The sequence below is a fragment of the Spea bombifrons genome, chromosome 5 (genome assembly GCF_027358695.1).
Source record: "Spea bombifrons isolate aSpeBom1 chromosome 5, aSpeBom1.2.pri, whole genome shotgun sequence".
In the NCBI taxonomy this organism is placed as follows: Eukaryota; Metazoa; Chordata; class Amphibia; order Anura; family Pelobatidae; genus Spea; species Spea bombifrons.
The window spans coordinates 15,017,333-15,036,819 of NC_071091.1; the positions used below are offsets into that span (position 1 = coordinate 15,017,333).

Consider the following 19,487-nt stretch of genomic DNA (forward strand, 5'->3'; position numbering starts at 1 on the left):
GGATGAATGAATAAAAGAATGATGATATTGATCTGGCCAGGCACCCAATCTTCTCTGATCTTTATGAGATAACAATATCTGGGGAGTAAAACCGGTATTGACATTGAAATCCTGTTCCGTTAACTTTAATTGCTTCTTGGTGCATCAAGAGGCCTCTGAGAGACTAACTCATACAAGGAAAAATACACACTCTGTGGATTATTCACTGTCCGTTATTAACTTTAAATTGTAGTTGGGCTGTGGTCAAATAAAAACTTCAGCTCCACAACTTTACTATTCTTCCAAGAAAATGTGTTTGCACCACATAACAAATGGTTAATTGTTAAGAAAATAAAATAGTCAATAACAAAGAAGTATTTTGTATTAGAATAATGATTAGAGACGCAGAACAATTCTTGAACAAGCGTTACAAGCATTAAAAACTATAGGTTGGAATAATGGATCCAATGGCAGTTGGTGGTTTAATGCGGTAAATTAGTAAAAAAGGATGTGGTATTTTTTAATATTATGTATAAAGGTGCTTTTCCACTTAAACTCTACTGAACGCTTTTATAACCAAGTATAGAATTAGATTCATTATCCCTGCGTTGAATTCTCAAATCCCTTCACAGAAATGCTACTTCAAATGATGTATATTTTTATATATATGTAGTTTTGGCTCTTTTATATTCTCGTTGGAAATGGTGAAGGCGGGAGGTGTAGTAATTGGTCGTGTCTTAGCGTGTCATGTGACTAGTTCTGTCTGGCAAGCCGGCTGCCCTTGCAGTTTAGTGTAAGAGTTTTCACCCTGGGGTGAAGATGGCTGTGAAACTTTTTTTTTGTAAATTGCACCAAAGAGGAACGACGTTCTGTCATACGCTTTTTGTGTGCAGGAGGTGCGCCGGGAGCACAAGTTCACCTTCGCATGTGTGCTCAGTATGGGGATAAAGTTCTCTCCCGTAGAGCCGTCTATGAGTGGATTGAAAAGTAAAAAAATGGCCGTACTGGTGTGAAGGATGCAGAGCGCTCTGGACGTCCAGCTACAGCCACGAGCACGAGGAACGAAGAAAGAACCCTGGAACCGATTCGCTAAAACAGAAGAATAACCGTTGAAGAGGTTGCAGGAAAGCTGAATGTGAGTGCTGGATCTGCCTATGCCCTGATTCTGACAGCCTTAAGTTCAGTAAAGTGTGCGCCAGGTGGGTGCCTAGGCAGCTGACAGAGTAGCATAAGCACCTGTTCGCGACACATGGCCCGTTATCGTGAAGAAGGTGATGATTTTCTGCAGAAGATAGTCCCTGGTGATGGAAAGAATCAATGGAAAGGATAAAATCTCAGATTTGCTAGTATTTGCAAAACTAAATGCTCCTTTAAAGCTATGGAATTGAGTTCTATGGGTGCAAGTGTTATAGTGTGTATATTTTAGTAACTATCTAAAAAGGTAACGTTTGACAATCAAGCAGCTAGCTACCGAGGTATAAAGAGTGGAATGCAAGCTGAACATTGTTTTTACATTTTATATATAGCGCGCCAGTAGATTCTGTACTGCTCTTTCAAAGGGGAGCAATAACTTACATTAGCATTGGCAGTATACAACATGGACCATAACATTGACGCACGTTAACACATGCTATAAGATTACATAAGTGTTTGTTCCTTTTTTGTTGCAATAAGGGTGGTTGCTGGAAGCACTTAGTGCTTCCAAAGAAATACGAGAACAATACATGTCTAATAAGTGGACAGTGGAATGCGACTAAGCCTTTGATCACAGCTCAAGTTTTCTCCAAGGTGTTTTAAAATAGAAAGTCATTTCTGATCCGATACAACATTCAACCTCCCGGTCTTAGCAGGATTTGTTGGTGTCTTAACTGCTTTTTTGGAAAAAAAGAAAGAAAGAAAGATGGTCATTACAGTCTCAGACGTTTTTAATCAGAGGAGATTCAGCAGCTGAGGGATGAAATGATGGGTTTTGTAGCCTTCACAACATGGTGAATATTGCTAGTGTATACATTTAATAGTCACTTTAATTTTCAGGGTCACACATACAACAAAACAAAAACGTGCTTGTAATCACAGTTACCCAGTTTTAGCCAAGTTACGTGGTTTTCTACACGCATAAACACTCTGCTAATGGAAATGGCAATTAATGGATAAGTTCAAAGTATACCTAGAATATGCTACATAGAAGAAGGTAAGGGGTGAGGCAAATGCCTTGGAATATATATATATTAAAAGCTGACCCATGTTAGAATAATATGATGTATTTAGAAATCCAGGTATTCTGGATATGTTTCAACGACATAAGTACACAAAAGAAAATTGGAAGTCTACCTTAAACAAACTTTTTAAAAAAAATCCAAAATGTAAGGTTTTCTCCACAAGATTGATATTTGACTGTATCTGATGCGAGTCCCTAAATTTCTTCACTGGGAGTCGACTCTTACTAAATAGAGTAGACTACTCTTGCTTTACATCATCTCTTATTTGAGTCTTTGGGGATTATTCACTAAAGGGAGAGTTTGAAGGAGATTTGTTTCAGCTAATTCGCTTCTCTATGTATTATGAATAGCCAACTCCATTGAGCTTCCGCTGCAGGAAGTGCTTGGCTGGCCCTGTATTGTGTATAATTAAATCAGAGTCTCTTTCCACTTCATACATTTATACAGGGCTAGTTAAGCCCTTCCTGGTAGAGAAAATTGTGGCCATTCATAATAGATCGTGAGGTGAAAAGGTTGAAACTTTAGTGAATAAACTCATATTGTGCATCTGGACACACACAAAGACTTTGCTGGAGCTCAATTAATATCTTGTTGAGCTTAGCTATCACCTATTTCTGGTATTATTTAGACATTCTGTATTTTTCATACATTCTACCACTACCTGTTGATATCAACTTAGTCCCACCCATGTTTCATGAACTACAAATGGTGTCACATACATTGGTTGCACAATGGAAGCCACCATGTTTAATTCTCATTTATATCTTTTTCTATTTGTTTGTTGCATGCATGTGTTGAGCCACCGTAAATAAAAGACTTATGCATATGGCCCAAAAACGATTTGGATAACTAAATCCATTTCCTGCCCTTTCGTTTCGGACGAAAATCAGAGGGCTTTTTACAAAAGTTGTCACTCACCCTCATTCACTCTCTCATGTTCTTTTACACAATCCCTCATTCTTTCTCATTCACTCTCACGCGCTCCCTGAATATCTACCTACATCTCTCACACACATGTGAATGTCTCTCTACCTTCTCCGCCGGCATGCGGACGCAGCCGACTGATCCGGAGCTGCAGTGTATCGTTTCCTCTGCTAGCCATGTTTGCCATCAGCATAAAAGTGCTCCCTTTTCATCAGGAGCGTGTGTACATTTTCTGTGTATGCGTACGTTGTGCCTCTTTATACCCTCTGGTAATCTCTCACAATCCAGCTCTGGAGAAGGTTGGCTGTTGAGTTGAGTGGACCACTAGCAGAACACATCTTTTGCATGACAAAAACCTATTCTTTCATGCCAGAATAAAATGGCCCCATGTAAGGTTTTGTTCAAACTGGACTGTGATGATCTTGGTGAAACTTTTTATTGTTAAGTCTTTGGAATTCACTAAAACCTTTACTTAGCCTAATTGGTTGATTATTTTTTCCTGCATTTAACAATCATATACATACCTCTATTCTAAATGTTTGGAATTCTGGGTATATAACTAACCCCATTTTTTTTTAACTGCACAATAGCCCCAATATATAAGGCTTTTCTGCTTCTAATTTGTCTTCAGCAATAACTTTTCATGGCATTCCCAATGGCCCTGGTTAACAGCTACACAATATGAATTCATAATAAACCGTGAACCATTGTGGATACATTGTGTTCAAATTTCTTTTATAGTATTCTTTTACAATAGTACCAAAAATATATATCCCTATAGATAAATGGGTATTGCCCTAGAGAAATAATGCAGTGGTTCTGCTTAATTTCAATCAGAATTTTCAATTTTTCTTTACACATTTATATACCCTAGAGATCTTTTCTCAAAGAAAATGCTGTCGACCCAATACCATATCAGAAAAAAACTGAGACTTTATTCAGCTGTGAAATGTATAGTACAACCAAATTGCTATTGTTAACTCCACGCCAGCTTTACAGAAGAATTGGTAATTTTCAGCTATTTTGTCGAGTTTTGTAGCTAAAAGCAGATCTTATTCGTCCCTGTTCACTTCCAATACACGGGTTTGAAATTCTGAAGCACAGGTGAAGGTATTCTTCAATTACAATAAATTCTACAGCTTAGATTAATATTTCACGATAATGCAGAATGTCTTTACAAGATGCTTTGAAGTATTCTATGGCTCATTGTGTTGAATCTGTACTTGTATTACCCCAGATCAAGGTGAAGATGTCATTTCCATACAAGACGGGTTTTTTTGTATGTCATTTCGGATAAAAGCATGAGAGGCATACTAATATCTTGCCATCTTCATGCTTTTTTTTCTCTTTAAGAATCGCTAATGTTACAATTTCTGTTTTATTATTTTTTTTATCTTTTCCGTTTGCAGTTTTAATGAAACTCAAATTTTTACCCTTCCCATGAGCATTATGTCCTGCCAAGTTGCTTCCCCTACCCCATTCTATGAGCTAGAACCCTTGTGTCTGGGTACGATCATGAATTCGGGCATTAAAGGAGAATTAACTGAGAGCAGCTTCTGTATAATGCTACTGCCGTGATGTTGGAGATGGCTTTTCATTTTCATTGTTAAATTAAGAATAGACATTAACATTCTTAGCTACAGGATGTGTAATACTAGGCTCGATTTAATGACCCATCTAAACCTTACTTGTTGTCAATGATGGTGGAAAATACCTTTTTTGTGGTTCAGCTCTGACTAAAACCCCCTAATAGTAATTCTGGATCCTAGATTGCAACCGCTAGAAAATTCTACATTGAAGTCAGTAGAAAGCATCTCGAGTTAAGCAGTCCAATGGGATGCATAAGGTATTTGTGCAACCTTGATATCATTTTTTTATACATAAGATAGACCACCTGACTCCACAAAATAAGTCTAAGGATGTAACGCACATAACAAATCAGAAAGAAATGAACACAAGCATCCTAATGATTTCCCTATTTGTCGTATAAGTGTAATTGTTCTTTTTAAAGCTTTACTATATGTTTACGGTAAGATAAACGGGTAAAACGGGTAACATCAGCAACTACTGTACCTCTTTGGTTGTGATGAGCTTCATGTGTTTGATCAGTAAAAGGTATGGCTTTGGAGTATACTTGGCTTTTTCAACAAAAGTCCCCTGGAAGACTGTAAAATGGCATTATTGTTTTAACATGACTTAAAGGAAAGTGCACCTGTCATCAAGCTGTCGCCAGAAATCACTGACCCCGGTCCAAGGAAGTATTCAAAGCCCAACTTTTAGAGATGCCAGCCTCCATGATCCCTAATCAATGAGAATTCATTTCATTACAAGGCTGATGTCTAACGACGGCAGTCCATTAGAGATGCAGGCTGAGACAGCAAAAATATCAGACTGATGTTTCAAGAGGGAAACCTCCATGAAATTACTGGAAAATATATTTATAACGTCAGACAATTGTAAGACAAATTATTGACTTTAAGGGCAGCTTTTGTCCTAATTAAAAATGTCTAATATAATACACATTCATCTTACCTCATTCCTTAGGAGTAGCTCCAAATAAGATCTGTATTACAGTAAACTTGGCAACCCTTTAACTTTATAAATGATACAAGGGTCGTCTTTAAATCTAATGGGATCAGAGGTAAGCACCCCCATGGTCCTCCGTACATTATTGCAAGAGTGAATTATGCACAGCTACCAACGCAGACCTCTCCGCAAACTATTTCCTTTATGCAACCTGGTCCTCGGTGATGGGATATGACATCATACCCTAGCATTCCGCACCAACCGGTAACGAGACCATGAGGGAGGAAGCATTTTTTCCTCTATCTATACAGCTTAAATATATGTACGTGTTTGATAGCTCATTTAGAGAGTTGTGTGTGGGTAGCAAATCCAGTTTGGGATTTTAAAGCAGCCGGTAGCAGATGCAGGACGGGGGAGAATTACCCTCCCAGAATCTGTTGATTTGGGAAACTGTTGTGGGGAGATAGAAGCGCTGCAAATGGATTTGTAAGCCATGAGAGGCACCTCCATCTACCTGGATCTGAGAGTGCTGTCTGCGGAGAGTTTGGCTTAGCAGAGGCAATGGGGGTACAAGGAATATAAATGGCAGAATGTGCTCCAGGAGGAGCAGGGTCTTCCATGGGTATGAGCAAAGTGCCTATGCAAGGACACCATTGTCCATCACAGTGCATGCGTATATAATTGTGAAGCAGGAGTGATGAGCTATAGTGCCATGTGCTAGTTCTGTGTTCAGCATGCGCAGCTAGGATGTAGATTTTTTTTTTTTTTTTAGGGGACACTAGACTAATGAAATTCATATAAATATTTGTAAATCAGGATTCCTGGTATGTAGATCTGGTAACACCTTATCCAGACGTTCCAAAGTTTTCAAGCATTTTTTTTTCTTTGTTTTACATTTGTATCTAGCACTTTTTTGTGGCTTAAAAGTAAAAGCTTGGAACAGATTTTAAAGGAGACCGTGATCTGAAGTTGCAGAACACCCTGTATGTTCCATGCCCCGTGAAGGTTGTATTAACGCAGTCTGATGTGTAGGTTTGTTTATTTTAATATATTCGCGGTAATTCCGAATGCCTGTAAGTGCTTTTTTTACGTTTATTTCGCTAACCTCTCTTGAAAGCAGCAAAATGTTTTTACTGTTACCGAGCATGTTGTGACCTAGAGCACCAAGTCGCTCTCCCTACTAATGATGCCGTATAGATTGAAAAGCACTAGAAACCTGAATTCATCTCTCCAAAACTGCACATCAAACGCAAGTCCTTATTTCATTCTTGAATCTGAGGCTCCCACAGGTCTAAATTAAGTGCTCAAATTAAATGAAAGCCTCGGGCTTTCACTGCCTAATTCTCACATTTAAAAAAGAGACGGTACAATGTTGTAGTACTTCACCATATTTTTAGTTTACATACCCTTAAATAGTTGGGCTTTAATAACCATCAGTTTTTGGTTCATTTGAAAATCAGATAATATAAAATAAAATATCAGCCATAACCAGTTCAACCATTTGTGTGCCGCAGCTGGGATAAAGGGATGAACTATGTGTGTGTGTGTATATATATATATATATATATATATATATATATATATATATATATATATATATATATATATATATATATATATATATATGTGTGTGTGTGTGTGTGTGTGTGTGTGTGTGTGTGTGTATATATATAATATATATATATATATATATATAATTAGTAACACGATTTATGTGATGACCTTAGGCGCAGCCTTCTTCATTTCTTGTTTTCATGAACTGAATGATTAGTCCTCTCCGTTTTTTTTCTCCTCGTTTGTTTAAACATACACCATGATAAACCTAAGACAATACCTTAGGACTGTTTAAGGTTTTACATCACGAAAAACAGGGCCAAATGGTTCTCGTGTGCCGTCAAACTCTGCTGGTTGTGGCAGCATTACAAGAGCGGTTTGAGGATAAGGGTGAAGAATTAATACACGTTTCAGGTTTCTAAATCCGAATACATTTGAGTACGCTGATAATTCCACCTAATTCTGCTCAGTATTGGAAACTAGACTTGTGCATTCGTATTCAGGCAAACATGAAAACGAACACGAAGGGTGCGTTTTCGTTGTTCAGACCGAATACCGAACATACGAACGTGGCAGCAGCCGAAGACACACAACACAAAGAATATTCTTCTGTTTACTAATCTCCCTAGTCCTTTCCCCATCTAGCCTACCTTATCTACGCAGCATTGCAGGGGTTAACAGGAGCAGAAATCCGTAGGTTCGCCACCTGGAGTTAAAGACCTGTAACTCTAGCAGCGGGGAGACAGGCCAAGTTCCCCGTCAGGAGTTAAAGGGCCATGCAAGCGACTCTATTGCAGCACTTCGCTTCATTGGTTGATGGCAGAGGAGGCCCCTGCCGGTGACCAAAATAGTTGCTCGTACGGACCTTTAAAATCCTGCCGCCAAAGCTGCTGCGTAGTGCGTACCGTGTTAACCCTGTATTAACCCCTTCTACAAAAACCGAACACGAAGAATGTACACGAATAATCGCCCGAATGGAACACAGGAACTGGCGAATATTCATGGAATACGAAGATTTTTTTTTTTTTCCCAGGAAGAGTTGGCCGGCGCTCAAGTCTATTAGAAACCCACCTTATGTGTGTTCCATTGGATCAGCCATCTTTACTTTCTGTTTGATTCTCATCAAAATGCAGAATAAATGGGTTGAATGATGCTGAAAGCTGAGTAGGTAACAGTTTCTCTGTAAGTGGCATAAGCTGGCAGACATACGATGTGGAATTGCAGCCCAGATGTTGGTTCTTCTGCTCATTTGGGCTTCCCTTGTCTTTTTTTGCATTTCTCACCAATTGTCTAAAAACAGATAGCATGCAAGTCTTTCCTATGTGATGACGGCATTAAACAGTAAATGCCAGAATGCCGTCTAGATGAGTCCAAAACACTCTGCTGATCCATTGATAGTGGAAATTGAGACGTTTTCAATAAGTATGAAAAATTTTGATATGAAAATAAGGTTGTATCATTTTTTGCATGTGCCTTTATTATTATTTTCTGTCTGTGTTAAGCTAAGAATGACTCCTGCTGTTTATCAAAATACTTTTTTTTTTTCCGGCTGGTTACTGACATCAAGAAAATGGATTTCAGATTCATGAAATTCACCCATTTCCACATAATTCTGCATGCGCCGCATTCCTGGCAGGTTGTCGAGTCTTTGTAATGCTTGTAACCTTATAAAATTACCAACAAGACCTTCTTTTTCATAATGACCCGCGGCACTGGGTAGATACAGCTTAGCAGAACATTTGCAAGTCATAGGCTATTTAGCACCAACCTTATGTTCCTTTCCCCAGTGCACTGCGGGAAAAAAACTTGTTTGCTTTTTCTATCTCAGAAATTTTCCTTCTCCAATTTAGCTCCTATTCCCCGGTGCACCGAAAATATTAGCGTAACAGTTGTTCGTACTTTAATGCATTCACTCTGGTAGAGTTAGCACATTGCAAATAATGTTTAATATACACTAACCCCCGAAGTAAGACAACTAGAATGTGCGTGGACAATTTAAGCTGCTTTATACCAGCTAAATAAAAAAAGGCTTAAAAAGCAGCGCAAGGCCTTAAAGGAATTGCAGCGGAATGATGTTACCTGTTATTATACTAAAGTCCATTTTCATTTTTCTTTCCTTCTTTTGCTATCCATCTTCCTAGTGATAAACATGATATATATTTGATTTTTGATGGTTTAACTGCAATGTCTCTTTGGCAAGGATTGCAAACCAACACCACAATAAGTAACGAGGCGACCGCATGGAAATTGAAAGGGACCGCTCGGCTTTTATGTGAATTAAAGCGAATGTGATGAATTACGTTTCTCTTTATATATGTATATTCTGTTAAACCAGAAACAAAACGAGGGTCTGTCTGCAGTGTATACAGGGAGTTAATGTGAAATACGAAAACTTTAACCTAATCCACTTAATTTCACAAATAAAGCTAAATACTGCGATACTTTCTGCTCGGTGGTGGACACACTATATATATATATATATATATATATATATATATATATATATATATATATATATATATATATATATATATATATATATATATATATATATATAATATAATTACACTATTACACAGAGACGGCTGTCAGCATTAAGACGGTTCTAAGTGTGTTCCTATTTTAAATCACTTTTTACCCTTGTGTTTGCTGTTAAATTAATTTGGGGGTTAACAAGGTGACAGATGTGCTTAAAAACGGACTCCAAACCTGTTATTAAGTAACCAGTTTTGAATAGGACACAATATGTTTATTAATGTCTTTATTTCATCTCACAGACTTTGATACCACCGTATGAGTCCCGGATCACAACGGCCAAGTTATTAACAGAAGCTGAAGAATATGAGGTAGGAACATTATTATACCCACTGTTATTCTACGAGCTCCCACCTATGTTATCGTAAGAGATGGTATTTACTCTTAACTCTCTCTGATGATAGCACCTACTATATAAATCACAGCGAATCCTTCATTATGTCTTGTATCGCATTTCCCCCGAGGATGTAACAATACAGCTGGCTGAACATTTTGCAGACTAAGATATAACAGTCAGTAAGCAGAAAAGACTATGTTGAACTTAAGAAATGGCTTTACACTAATACTGGCCAATAAACCAATTATTTCTATAAAATAACTTATTACAATGAAAAAAATGGCCAACAGATCTTGCTTGCCAACCGTAAACATTACAGCTGTGACAATATTTGACTGAATGTATATGGAGCAGGTGTGTGTGTGGGGGGGGGGCATTTGAGTCTAATCTGGCATTCATTCTTCCTCATTCTTATCCTCATTCTTATCCTCATTCTTATCCTCATTCTTATCCTCATTCTTATCTATCAGACTTTGGATTTATGGCCTTAAGAGACTGGTACATGTTTTCTCATTTGTTCTTTCTCTTAATATTCTCTACTCAGTTTTTGAGTATGTAGTTATAGCAGTTTTATTGATTTTAATTTGTTTAAGGCTGCTTTTTGATTACTTAAGATACGTAAATGGTTATATATCATGGTTTCTTGAGCAAACTAGCATTTTCTTATTTTTTCTTAAGACCAAAATCGAGAATTTTACAGTTAATATAGAAAAATACGCGGACTATATATCCTATTTAATTATATTATCTGATATGTTAATCTGTTACTTTAATAAAATAGGACAACTTAATGAGAATCTGGAGGCTTTTTTCTTTTCTATTTGTGACATACACTCGATACATTACACTCGATACGCGATACATTACTATATAGACTTTAAATAAACCTTGAAGGTGTTTATTCTAAAAGAGCGCATGTCTATTAGAGATGAATTTTCAGTTTCAATGGCAGCAGCCTATCGGTGCCTGGTATCGTGTCAGATGACATTTGGTGTTCCTGACATTAATTATGAACAAGGCAAGCAGTACTAGGAATGGCTTTTACAAAAGTGTTACATTCATTACGGTATGTGGGATACCTATGTGAATGTAATACTCTTGAAACTCAATAATAAAATACTTGTTTCTATAGTAATGTCATAATTACTTAAAGGTGCTGTTCCAGCTAGGGTGCCTTATGAAATCTCACCAGATAAGGGCTGCAGCATGTAAAGAGAAGTAAAAGAAACCTATCTGCCAATTTGTTTTTCTCCTTAATAACCCTGATACCTTAATTCTGCATTTGGGTTTATTGAGATACTAGGGTCACTTAGACCTGTCATTCTTTCAAAGCTCTCCTCTAAGTATTACATCAGAGCAGTCTGGCCTCCTACAACCACTCCCAGCCCCCATTAAACGAATAGACCTTCCCGCAAATGCCCCATCTGTGATGTCAGAAATTGGGTGGCAGGCTGCCAACACAGAGGGAACAAATTTAACAGGCGCCAAAGAAACCGTACATTCTTTTAAAACAGGACTATTTAACATGTATACAAGAGCAGTAAATAATATTATGACAGTTGGGAAAAATGTCTAAGTGGAACGGCACCTTTAAATGGCTTCTTAAAAAATCTTTATGCAAGAGCCTGCATTTAAATTTGATTTCTGGAAGTCTAATCCTCATCAGAAAAAAAACTTATCCATATGGATATTGTTTCTTGTAAAATTGTGTGCTTGGTTTAGCCGGGTATGTCTTGTCTCCTTATGGTGCTCGCAGTCTGTGTCTGTACAATTTATCACATCTGCTGCAATATGTGCACTGTTAGGATTGAAAAAAAAGTTAGGGAAAACATACTCACAATGACTAAGACTGCAAGGGTTGCTCTACGCAATTCAGAAAATCTAATTTAGAACAGCTACAATTTTATTATGTTAGATATAGACACTTTTTGTTGTTATGTATACATACGGTATTGAGAACAAATAAAAATTATCATTGTTATTGTTTTATATAGCGTCATCATATTCCATAGAGCTGTACAATGGGTAGACATAACAATTTTGATTTAGAGAAACAACACGTAAGGAGGGCCCTGCTAAAAAGAGCTTACAATCTAGAGGACGATTGGAAAAGAGGTGTGTTGTATATAAAATGCGGCTCTGGTTTCATGTCTGGGTGTATGTACTGACAACCAATAAGCACGAGCTATAGGTATTTCCAGTGAATTAAGTTAAAAATGATAAAAGTTGTATCATTTCTCTTTAACCCTTTGCATGCTAGCTTATCACACACTGTGCAATCATTATTAACACTCTTACCAAGTTAAATAAGTGTAACTCCAGCCTTTCGAGACACTCTGTTGGTTTACATCAATCAGACGCGCGCTTCCTGGAGGTTTACAGAATCATGGCTGTGATGCATGTTTATTATACTTACTGCCACATTAAATTAATAGCAATGTTTTATTACTGCATACTGTAAATGCAGACCACAGCTTCCTAGCATTAATTAATTTTGCTTTAATTTCTTTGGATGATATATACGCAGTTATATATCAGTGGTTTTGACCATAAATATATTATTTCTCCAGTTCTGAAAACGCTGACCAGTGTATAGTTCGGGTATTAATAAGTCATTTTAGCATACTTTTCCTACAAAGATGGGAAATGGCTTAAAATCCCTGTCAAGAAACTTCAAATACCAATGGAAACGGGAACAAGGCATTTTCTTTTTGTCCAAATGTGACTAAAACAATGGAGTGCCAAGTACCATTGAAATAAAATGCAACTACATTTAATGCACCTGGAATCAGAAATACGCTTTATATTCATGACTTTGAGTGTTCGGTGAAAAAGAATCTTCAGAAGATGAGTTATAATGAATGCTTCTAATCCCAACATTTCGCGAATTCGAACCACTGCACATGTTCTTTAGATGTGGATCCAAGAGACATCTCTCAGTAACACAGCCATTGATCGCCTGCGCAGGAATTCACATTCATTCCTTCACTGCCTCGAAATATCAATATCAATGGATCACTGGAGCTTTTTATTTATTTATTTATTTAGCATGCATAGTTATGAAGGGGTCTCTCACTGAACTCGGCAAAGGTGCTATATTGCGCAAGCCTTGTTTGTGCTGTCCGTTTTTATTAGTGTGTTTTTAGTATTTCTGCAGCCGTATAGTATGTAGATCTAGATATACACATAATCGGTTGAGATATCTATATGACTATATGAACATGTGTACTACACACATGCATGTGGAATGGAGATTATTATTTATTGCTTTATGTAGATCCATCATATTCCATAGTGCTGTACAATGGGTAGACGGGACATAACAAGTAGTATATAACATAACAATTTGACTTACAGAAACCGGTGAGGAGGGCCCCGATTAAACGAGCTTACAATCTAGAAGATCTTAGTCTTTCGGTTCTGGTTTTGTCATCCTCTGACTGTAAATGAGATAAATGTAATAATAATACACATTTCTGCTTCTAGCCATGTCGCTAAGCCCAAAACAAGTGTTCTGTTATCTTTTGAAATGAGGAAAAGTATGACATTGGTTTACTGCCAAATGAATACATTTTTTGTAAAATGTATTTTAAAAGTACATATTATTCTAAACCTCTGATAAAGTGCTTCTTCCTTTTGTACATCATTTGGTGAGATCACCTGCTTTTCTATCGTGAAGAACAAAAAAACAAGTAATAATCTCTTTTTTCCCCTTTCCTAAAGGTCATATTAGCAGGGGTGCACCTAAGTAGCAATTAGAGGCAAAGTAGCACAGAAGGCAGGAGGATATAATATATGTTTACTCACAAGGATATAAGTTTCTTTATTATTTATTAACACAAACATAAGAACCCCTGCCTATGAAAAAGGTTAAAACCAACCTCCTCCTTGGTAGACATTCCACGGGGCAATTAACTAACGCATGATATATATTCTACAACTAATTACTAATGGCAACCAAAGTCAAATCACTACAGAGAGGACAATAAAACTGATTTCGGCTTTTCTTGCCGAGGTAAATATTTGTGAAATGGAGAAATTAATAGTTTACCCAATGCTAGATCTATGTATATGCAAACTGTTGCTATCATGTCCCATTCATAGTCATGTATTTAGGACTATGCGTGAGGAACATTTAGTGAACAGCCGTCAATGCTAATTTATATTGTAGGTTCTTGTAAATTGTTGGGATCTCCTGCATGATATTCACTGCTCCAGGAGTAGCAGTTCCTGTCTTATATGAATGCAAATCTAGAGTTTGCAATTAGTTCCAGCAGAAGTACTGAGGCAGGCAGCTGGAGTTTTGGGATATGGGAGAGTATGCAAGATTAAATGTGTTCTGTTGTGAAAAATGAGATTGTAAGTTTGTTATTGTGAGACGATTGTACCATACAGGACCCAACCATGGAAAACCAAACACACGATTATTGATGTAAAGATTATGTGAGTTCAAACTTACCCTACTTGTGCTGGTTTTATTGAACTGGACCATTAACATGGTCTAAGGTCAAAGGGCATATGCTTACATTGTTTCAACGCTCACAATTAACAGTAAAAGAGTAGATCTTGACTATTTGTAACCTCCTTAGGCGTATACTTTCCTGTAACATCAATTATATATACTATAGAGTGTAATTTTGTCTGGTCGCTGCAGTTGCTTGTATACAAAATAATCTTCATACATTCAAAGAAGACTGGTCATCACATCAGATTTCCATAACAAAAGTATCTTTAGTCCTATACCTTTGTATAGTGAGTGTGTGTGTGTGTGTGGGGGGGGGGGTGTCATACTTTGTTTCATTTTTAATACCAGATTTAAGTACAAAGGAACATCACAGAGGTGAGTGTATCTCTAGTTCTCTTGGATAAAAACACACTAAGCTTGCGTATTTGTTAAGCGGCTATGGACCTGCACACTCCATTTACTTCTCAGGTCAGCTTGGAGGAAATTTGCATTCAAGCAGGTAACTAGTTTTTCTTCCGTTCATCAACTGATTGTGGCCCATCTTTAGTGATAATTCGTGGAGTCTTACTCTAGAGGTTCTTTTTTATATTGTGTCCTGTGCATGGGGGTAACAATCATGGTCGTAGAGGTTGCAACTATTGGAATTGCGACTCCTGCAACCACTTATTGTCCTCTTTTAGGTGCAGCTGTTTAGGGGCACTGGCAAACTGTTTGGTGGCACTGACAATCTGGAAGCACAGACAAACTGGGGACAAAGATGGCACTGACAAGCTGTTTTGGGAGAAAATGTGGCACAGACAAGCTGTTTGGGACTAAGATGGTACTGCTTGGTGAAGTCAGGGGGTCCTGGACCAATTTTTGCACCAGGGTCCTGTGGTTTCTAGTTAGGCCCTTGGTCGTGTGAAGACAGTTTGGTGAATAAACAGTTTATTGTGATATTCTACTTCTTTGTTGATAATTTGCAACCAAAATAGTTGCCTTTGGTTAAATTATAGAAAATAACTTCAAATGTACGACATTGATATACTGTGAAGATTTTGAAGTGGAAAAAAATGTAGCACAGTTATAAATAAATGCATGTTCACAGTCTGTGACAGATGTTTGACGCATCACTGAGAATTTGTCATACTTGGGGTAAATGAAATATACTATGATCTCATATGCAACAGTTCACTACTATCTATATAGTGTGGCAGCTTAAATATAGAGGATAAACAATGTTTATATAGGGACTGTATTGATCATTTGACAGATTTCATATCAACATGCAGCATCATATGCAAATCAATTCTGCCACACAGCATAATTTGTATATGGTGTCATATACATTAGTAATTTATCACAGGGGGGGACCTAATAGAACCTATTGGAAACCTCGGTCCATGCATTTTGTTGAATAGTTCATGTTTATCAAATAATTAGAACAATTTATATGCCAATTTTAAAGGTAGAGGCTTAAAAAAGCTTAACCTTTGGCACATAGCCTAAAAAAGTCATGATATGAACAAATTGTGTGAGTTGGGATGAGAACTTGGCTCAGCTCACATTTATTTGATAAGGAGGCATAGTTATCTCAATTTCCTTGCTGGCTGGTAATGGGCCAGCACCCATAAGTTCACATCTTTATTGAAAGGGATGATCTACCGCCCCAACCCGTCTCACCTGCGTGAAGCAGCCGATCACTGGCAAGCCGGAGGCACGTGCCCTGGGGGTCTTGTTATACTGCCTGGTAATCGTGTGTGAGACGGCACTGAAGCTGGCTGGAGGTGAATATCCGTGCAAGTGCATTGCTGAGCAGAAGATCTATTAGGATAAACATATCTCGTGTAAGACAAGCAGCTAGGAGCCTGGGAAAAAGACCAAATGTATAGAGATGATTCTGAATGCTTATATGCATTAGGATACAAAAAAACTGTAAAATATAAGGTGGTACTTGGTTATCATATGCAGCATTTATTGAAAATAATATCGCTGCTCCATCATTCCACTGATTCTGTTGTCTGTAATTGTCTTTAACATTAACTTGTCAACTCTACCGTTTACTCTTCTTGATATATCTATTTTTCCAAGTCCTGCTTTTCTGTATTGAGTGATTTATGAAATCACTTTTGGCAGCTTGGAGCATATTCACTGCCAGGTGCAAGGGGCATGTTTGGAACATTTCAAAAATTAATTGATTAATTTTAAATGAATTCAGACTGAATCAATATAGGATTTTGTAATTACCTGTTTAACATTTGAATTATTCTTTCAAACTCTTATTTTAATTACTTTAATGCAGCTTTTTTCCCCATCAGCCTTTAAGATGACAGACACAACTTTCCTTCTTTAAAATTAAGAGTGACATTAAAAAGTCACAGCGCTTAACACGCAATGTTCATACTTATAATATTTGCGCTTGCTACATTTACTAATCAGTTTTTATGTTGGCAAGTAATTTGCATTTATGTTTCATGGGGTTGATTTTTTTTTCTCTAGTTGCTGCTGTCTTAATGAATGCGTGTACTTTACTATAAGATTAACAGGGATCCAACTGCATTCAAAAATATTCTCGGTGGACAAGACTGGTGTCCTTCATTTACCTTCAAGAACAATTGTTACAGTCAGTAAAATTCCAATTGTCACGTATCTTGTAACATTTAGTTTAAAATCCATACAATGGGAGGCTTGTTCTCAGTCGCAACTGGGAACTCTGAGGGTTTAATGTGCGTCTTGAGTCCATTGCGTCATGAGATTCTCAAGCAGGTTGACTCCTGCTTTCCACACAGATGCAGTGATAATGGAGCCTGTTCCAGCAATGCCTTTACTAGAGGCTTGCGGTTAAAAAAAAAAGGAAGAGCCAAATGGTTGATTTTAGTTGACATCAGTCACATTCCTAGGAACTGTAGAGGTTCTGTTCCTAAATGGCAGCCATTGAATGCTTACAACCGCCATAATAACTGTGCCTATAACTGAGTCCTTTGAGAGTGAAATGGGTAAGGTGCCCATTGTTGTTTTTTCCCCCATGAGTTATGTGCATGTAATAATATTGAAAGTAAGGTTGCTCACTTTCTGTCAGAGGAGAGGCGATGAATGTTTATAGCCCTGTTCGACGGGACAGAGAGCTTGGTGTCTTGAAAATGCCAGCATAAAGTTTTGGTGTGAATGTGAATGTTTATTTTCAACTAAAGTTTATTCTGGTTTCTTCAATTTCAGAAGATTGCATGGTTGTTTCCTCAGAAGAGCTAGTTTCTCTGAGGTGTAGGGCACAACTGGCATGTTATCTTGCCCTGAACATGGTGGGGATTCTGGCGACCTAGGTAGAAAATCTCTCTGCCACTTCCTCTTCCCACTTGCTGACATCATAATGCTGCTCTGACCCACAGGTGATCGCAAAGTGTCAGATCAGTGACACCAATGTAGTTCAACTGGTCCAATACTCACCTTCAGCATTTTATTTTTTATTTGAAGGTTCCAAACCACGTAGAAATAATCCCAAAGATCATGTCAAATATGTAATTATGTGGTTTTTTTGTAGATTACATTAAATAGGTTTGTTAATATAAAGGGCTATGAAATTGAGTTTCCCCTTTAACATCAGATTGTTGATACTTTGGCCATAATTTTTCCAGCCGTTTGTGATTTCCCTAATTAAAACAGAATGAAACAATTAGCAGTTTATAGCACTAGGCAATAAGCTTTGCATTATCCTGACATAGTCAGTAGTAGGCCTCTGATAAGGTTAATAGATGGGATGGCAATCTAAAGAGTCGTAAATATAGGAAAGGTTTAGGGGGTTAACAAAGTGATAACTCACAGTAAATGAACAAATTAAAAGTGAATTGGATGCAATTGGTGTTCATAGTGTGTCCAAAATTAAGCCATCTCTCCTGGCGTTGAAGATATTGATATATTTACGTTTCTATACATGCAATTTTCCCTTCTGGAAATGAAATATCTTACTGTATGGTTGTCTTCTTTAATGGAGTGTGTGCTTTCATGTGGAATATTTATATCATCGGCCTATTTTTTTGGTCTTTGATAAGCTTTTCGAGTCCGCCGTATAAGTTATGAGTGGCCATTTTTAATTTGAATTAATAAAACAAGTAAAAGCCTCCGAGAATTTTGAACGCTGAAAAGCTATGTGTGCGTAGGGTATTCATAATTAACTGACCTTAAAGGAAGACAATGGTTCACAAAAATCCGTACTGGGAAATATTATCAAGTCTATACTGAGCTTTAGTATTGCCAGGATTCATATTTGGTTTAAATGATGATAAAAAGCCTGAAGGGTTGTGTGCTTTTTAACCGTTTTAAGAATTATCTTATTAAATGCTTCTTCTAACTTCTATTACCGCAATATAACCTCTCTTAGGGTAAAAAAATATATATGCAAGCCTGTTACAATGCAATTTCATTTCAAAAGAGCTTTTATGTAGGACTACTTAGCAATGTCACAACTACTTCATACTCTAAATTTCATGGAAAATCCATGGATATGTTACTGTTTCAACCCAAGGCTTTTTTTTATTTTATATTTGACCAGAAGCGTACAAAGCGGCCTTAAAATATCTCTTACTTAAAACCATAACTCATACGTTACTATAAATTGAATTTGAGCTTTCATTTTAGTGTTAATCAGTTTATCTACTTTTTAATTTTTTCCCCTATTTCCATTTTTCACATGATCAAATGGGGGAAAGTGTAGAATATTTGAGTAAGCCCCGGAACTTTGATTGTGGGGGAAAGCGTATTTTCTTTCAAGCTGCTTCTTCCTTCCGAGCTGCATGTGGGAGCGTTAATGGTTTCTTCAATCATGGAGGATTTAGGTTGCATATACTATGCTGTGTTTCAGCAGCTGTTCTCTGTGATTCGATCACCGGTGCACCATGTTCGTATGTTCGACATATAAGTTGCCCACTGTGGCGGTTGTTTGCAATCCTTTTCTGACTTTCCGTGCTGAGTTGTG

General features: G+C 37.3%; 1 protein-coding gene across 1 annotated transcript in view; it reads left to right on the top strand.

Annotated features, from left to right (window-relative positions):
• The window catches only part of LOC128497074 (uncharacterized), a 164,261-nt gene that overhangs the window by 22,059 nt on the left and 122,715 nt on the right, over positions 1–19,487 (top strand). The window contains exon 8 of the mRNA XM_053466952.1: positions 9,980–10,048. Coding sequence (XP_053322927.1) covers positions 9,980–10,048 — 69 coding nt within the window. The remainder of the gene's footprint in view (positions 1–9,979; positions 10,049–19,487) is intronic.